The following is a 6,000-nucleotide window of genomic DNA, read 5'->3' as shown; positions in this document are numbered from 1 at the left end:
CCAATTCTGTGCTTTTCAATTGCCCTCCCCTCTCTGGACTCAATTGTAACTGAATAAACACAGCCAATAAAAACACAATTACAGAGATGGATGTGGATTGGGAGAACAGAAATTACTCTGTTAGTGTCAACGAGTCTTATAAGAATCACCCCTGATGTCTCCCATTTGAAAGGCCAATGGATGGGCAAGGAGGGAATGGCTTTCTGGATTTCCTCTTCTTGTTGTAAGTCTCTTTCCATGATAAATTCTTGTTTCGGGGGCTAGGGTGGCTGTCTAAGACCATCCCCTCAAATGCATTAAGAAGCCGGGGGGGGGGGGGGAGAAGCCTTCTGAAAGCCAAACTCCTTTCAGATCTTCTCTGAAAGGAATCATCCCTCAGAAGGCCTAATTTATTTTAACTGATTCTCATATTGTGTTTTTACACTGTAGTAACCAGCCCTGGGGCTTCACAGTAAAGGGCAGGTGAGACATTGGACAAATAATAATAGATGAGAAGACAAGTGGAACCTGCAAGAAAAAGTTGCAGTGTGGCGTGTGCCAGCCAGCCATGCCCTCCGGCACAATACTCCATTCCGTTCCCTCTCTGAACTGTCAGTCAGCATTCTTCTGCAACTGAGCACATTCAGTCCTCACTGGGCTATTTTTAGGATTACCTTTAGGGTCCCCCCCCCTCTAGTTCTTTCCCCCCTGAGTCTGCTAACCCCCCCCCCCTTCAGTATTGCTGATGGCGTTTCCACTATGGCACTCACACCTGAGTGGAAGAAGACAGAATGAAAGCAGTCAGTTGTTCAGCCTTGCTAACTAAATGGGACTCAGCTGCAACATACTTCTAACTCTGGAGACAAGGGTCAAAGAACAAGACATGACCTCTCTTGGAGTTCCCAGTGCCTAAGGCTGGCTGTATGAAAGAGACAGGTTGGTGCACTAGATGAGCCTTGGTCTGAGGCAATTCTCATTTTTACAGGTTGCAGGAAACGTCCAACACACTGGTCCCATTTAGTAGAAGAGACCCTGCAATGTTCTATCAACCAGTCAACACCACCAAACCATTGCAATTCTTGGATTTCATGGGGAAAGGCACTGCATAATTTCTATTAATATGCACGATGATTTCTATTAATATATAAAGTCAGCTATATCCAGGTTTGTGTTACACCCCAAAGACACAAAATGGAAGCAAGCACAATCAGTTAAAGCAAGACTTTGGAGACTCATTGAAGTGCAGAGAACAATCATGGCAACACTCTTGGTTCTTTCCATATTTCACATCATTCCATCTGGCCCCCTTTATTATATGAACACAACCCTGGAAGCTACGAGGAAGGGAGCACCCTCTCTGTAGCACCTTGTACCCGTGACACAGAGGAGTTCCCTGGAAATGTGAACAGTGACCTCGGCTTCAATGGCCTGGAGGAGGAGGAGCAGGTGGTGTTGCTGGGAATCTAACTCTCAAGTTGACCTAAACAATTGGACTTGCTGTCAAAGATGTGCAATTGCAACGCATTCAGAGAAAATAAAATGTTGAGATTCATAATTCAAACAAGAGGTTTCATGCACAGGCCTTGTGAGGTGAAACTCAAGTTCTGAAACCTAGAAATGGAATCAGTAGGGAACGCAAGGCCATTCGCCCATTGACCATTTCAGCTCCGAAAATTTCGATTTTGTGCATTATTCCCCTCCCCTTTTGCTTCAGCAGGAAACAAACCCAAGATCAGCACACAGAGTGACCTTGCTTGTTCTTACAGTGCAATGGACAGGATCAAAGAGGCAGCTCTCCAGGAAGCGCCGAGGGACCCTTCAGGAGGTTCAATGCGGCACCTTCGCAGTCTGTGCATCTGCGGTGAAAGCAACACACCACCTGCCACTCCAATTTAAAAAACAGAGGTGGAAGCAGCCCAGATATGCAAACACAGCTTTGGCATAACCTGCCCTGCCCTGGCTGGACACAAATGGGAATGACTCATGAGACTGGCAGGACAAGCACAACAGAACAGCTACCCGCCTCCTTAGCTTGGGAACAAAGAGCAACAAGAGCTTCAAGGATGGAAGCCCCGAGAGGAGAGCCACAGGCAAAGAGGAAGGCCAGCTTTTAGGGCCGAGGCCTTGTTCTGGGGGGCAGGGCAGGGACCCCGGGAAGCAGCAATTCTAAAGATGCTGTTTGTGTGCAAGCAGCCCTTTCTGTTCCAGGGCAGTCGTCACCAGCGCCTCTCTTTCAGATACGCAGCAATGAACATAATGTGCCTTGGCATAAAAGAGCCAGCGGCTTCCCGTGTGGGTCAAAGACGGGGCAGCCTGCAACAAGGGGAAGAACAAAGCCGCCTTTTGCCTTTCGGGAGGGGCTCTCTTGGCTGCAGACCACAGAGGCAGCAGTGCAGGGAGGGAATGGGCAGGAGGCAACTGGTAACGCTGTGGTTCCTGAACCCACCAGAGCTTCACTCCTCAGAGACTCGTGGCTGCTTGTCTTGCACGCTCAGCTGAATCATTACAAAAAGGCACCAAAGAAACCCTCACCCAGTAGAGTCTGATGTGTCTTTGTATTTTTTTAAAAAAAATCATTAAAAATATACATTTTATAAAAAAATCAAATAAATCTGGTGTTAACAACATGTACCCCCCTCTTTTCTTTTACAAAGCTGCAGAACAGCATCCCAGCAACTGAGGGAGGGGTCGGTTGGTTTCCTTTATATGGAAAGACGCTTTTTAAAGAAATGACAGAAGTGTTGTCCAACTAGCGCGTTCTCCCCACCGGTCCACAAATGCTGCATTCATTTCATGGACCCTCTTCTTCTTGCTGGCAGTTTTTCCTTTTCTTTCAGATTCACAAAGGACATTGGCACATGCAACCAACAAAGGAGGAACCAGACCCACAATAAGCGCAAAACGGACACCTCGTCAGGCCTCCCCCCCCCAGCTGTTTCACCTAACGCAGCCCAGATGTTGTTGGACCACAACTCCCATCTGCCCCAGGCAGAGGGGTGGAAACTGTAGTCCACAAGATCTGGATGGCACCAAGACTGACCCTTTTTTGGTGCTTGTCAGCTGACATGTCTGACAGAAACCCTGGAGAGGGGAATATCTTTAGGAGCACAAGAAGCTCAACTGGAACAGAACAGAAACGAAGGCGAGAGAGAAGTCTGATCACAAAACCACCAGGAGTGAACCTCGCAGGCATACAGGAAAGACATGACATTGAGACGAAGTGATTCGGCTGGTGCTTCTAAGGCAGAAGCAGCAAAGAGTGTCTGTGTGAGAGAGAAACCATTCTTAAAAGTCCCCCCAGCCTCCTAATTCACCCAGATAACAGGAGAAGGGAAGAGTGTTTGGAAGGCAGGATGGTTTCGGCTTCAAATTACATCACGACGGGGCCACCAAGTTTCCACAAGAACAGAATTCATCTCCTTGGCTTGAGAAAGGAAAGTGGGGGAAAGAGAGGAACACATCGCAAGCTGCTTCCAAAAGCAGCGTTACAAAAGCATTTTTGTTTATTATCAATTAAAAAATCCCCTTAAATCATATTCCAAAGTGGTTAAAATTGCCATCATTTGTGTGTGATGGGGTTTCTTTAAGAAGGAGGAGGAGGGGAAAAGAAAAATCAAAGCAAGTTCATCTAGGTCAGCTCCATGTCTTAAAGAGTTGATTGTCTTGGGAGGGGAAAAATAGAAGAAGACATTCACATGTACATCCATTCTACCCTGATAAGAGAATTTTTTTTTTTTACCCACAGTTCACTGCACCTGCCACGCATACAGTCATCCGGTTGGGTTGGCGGTTGCCCTGAACTCAGCTGGCGGCTGAGTTGGCGTGGCTGATTTCCCCTCCTTTCCCTTCTCCCCCCCTCCCCCAGTGTCAGACGAAGGAGGAGAAGCCGGTCACTGGAGTCCGTGAGCCTGGCGCAGGCTGTCCCGTCGGGGTGTACACCCCTCCTGAGCTCTGTGTCGTGATGACAGTCTGGAAGTAAGGCTCGGCCTCGCTCGCCACACACTCCTCATACCGGTATGGCGCCGGGTGCTTTGTCGTCTTTGGCTGGCGCTTCCAGGAGTTGTAGTACGTGGGGTCGCTCATGTAGTGGTTGACAAAGGAGTGCTTGGGCAACTCGTCCTCGTAGTCCGAGTCCGTCGCCTGCAGGTTTCAAGAGAGAAAAGGTCTGTTAGTGTCAGAGACCAGACTGAGGATTACAGCTCCAAAGAGGAATGGTGGGAAGAAGAAGAAGAGTTTGGATTTGATATCCCACTTTATCACTACCCTAAGGTGTCTCAAAGTGGCTAACAATCTCCTTTTACCTTCCTCCGCCACAACAAACACTCAGTGAGGTGAGTGAGGCTGAGAGACTTCAGAGAAGTGTGACTGGCCCAAGGTCACCCAGCAGCTGCATGTGGAGGAGCGGGGAAGCGAACCCAGTTCCCCAGATTACGAGTCCACCGCTCTTAACCACTACACCACACTAGAACCTCCCCCTCTTCCTGCTCCTGACCAGGATCCTGAGGCTGCCTAGGAACAGTGGATCAGTATAGATTTAGAGAATTGGTTTGCAGAGGGGCATAGTTCGGAAAACAACAGCTGGGCAGAGCCGAGTGGGGAGCAGCTAGAAGAAGCAGAAGAGGAAGAGGAAGAGAGATAACGGACTCCCCTTTGCTTGACAGTGTCCAGCCTCTCTCTCCAAAGGCAAGGACAGCTGATAAGGTTGCTATGCAGAAGGCTCAGTGGTTGTGAAATCAGGTTGCAAGAAGGGGGAAGTGACGAAGATAACTTGGGGAGGGGGAGTAGGAGGGAAGCACCTTTATTCAGAGAATGGCTGCGTTGTTCTTTTGCTCTGATCATTAAACATTCTTAAACTGGTAAGGGACTCTAATTGCTTTGTTCTGCTGATGCACAGACAAGGGGGGTGGGGTGGGGTGGGGTGGGGTGGGAGGAAGCTGTTTCTCCGAAGCCTGACAGTTAGTGACGGATGCTATTTTCACCCACTGGTCCATTGAGCAATATCTGGTGGGAATGCACACTTGTGCAATTATTTTGGAAAACGGTCTTGTTACGGGACGGGCAATGCAACCTTATCCGAGGCTGGCTATAGTCGATCTGATTATAGGTGACCCTAAGAGATTATTTCTCTTCAACATTTTGCTTCCATGCCCTTCCAATTTGCTTGCCTGGCCCAGATTTATTATATCATGCCCCATGCAATGACTGCTGGCCCCTTTCCTTTATTGGATAAAATTCATCTGCTTCCTTGTTGTTGCTGATGTAGAACATTTTCCCCATGCACAGTTTTTTGTGTGTTTTTTTTACTTGAGTACAACACAATTTAAATAAAAATATACTATGCCATACTTTCAAATAAACGAAAAGCCTCCCCTCCATACCAACTCAATCAGGGTTTAGCTTCTCTTGTGCAAAGGATTCTGGCAATTCCCAATTAACAGCCCCCAAACCCACGGGGAGGAGGAAGGTACCTCAAACATCTTCAATTTATGGCAAGGCCAGTTCTGACCCTGGCTTGGGGCGATTGCTATTTATCTGTCGGGAGAAATTCAAAGGTCCAAGGATTTCATTTATTATCTTTAAATGCAACATTCTGTATTTTAGCTGTTTCTTAAAATGCATTTGAGAACCCTAAACCTTGCAGGATACAGTTTGAAATGCATAAAATCAATTCACACTTTGCAGCTGCCCGTATAATGAGAAATTCCATGTCCTGTTTTTCAGCAGTGGATTTAGGTAAGAAGCTGCATGTTATCCATGTGAATATTTTTTTTTTGGGGGGGGGAGGGAGTGAGACACGGGGGGTGGGGATTGAATGGAACAAGGTAGGGGAAATCCAGAATGAGAGCAGGTATGCAAACTGCACATTAGGAAAGGCACGCTGGCTAATAAGGAAAGGTAATGAAGAAAAGTATTTGACCATCCAAAATACGAAGCCTATTGAAAAAAGCTCCACAATATTTTACATGTGTTAACAAAAAATGATGGTACTGATAACAAAAATCAGTATAGTCAAGAGATTAT

General features: G+C 47.2%; 1 protein-coding gene across 6 annotated transcripts in view; it reads right to left on the bottom strand.

Moving 5' to 3' along the window:
- Positions 1–3,458: 3,458 nt before the first annotated feature.
- Positions 3,459–6,000, bottom strand: part of SDK1 (sidekick cell adhesion molecule 1) — a 588,002-nt gene continuing 585,460 nt past the window's right edge. For all 6 annotated transcript variants that reach the window (XM_077918733.1, XM_028706986.2, XM_077918736.1 and 3 more), the window contains one exon: positions 3,459–4,119. In XM_077918733.1, coding sequence (XP_077774859.1) covers positions 3,847–4,119 — 273 coding nt within the window. In that variant the 3' untranslated portion in view covers positions 3,459–3,846. The remainder of the gene's footprint in view (positions 4,120–6,000) is intronic.

Source organism: Podarcis muralis, chromosome 14 (genome assembly GCF_964188315.1).
Source record: "Podarcis muralis chromosome 14, rPodMur119.hap1.1, whole genome shotgun sequence".
In the NCBI taxonomy this organism is placed as follows: domain Eukaryota; kingdom Metazoa; phylum Chordata; class Lepidosauria; order Squamata; family Lacertidae; genus Podarcis; species Podarcis muralis.
The sequence above is the reverse complement of the archived record's forward strand: the minus strand, read 5'-3'. Positions and strand labels throughout refer to the sequence as shown.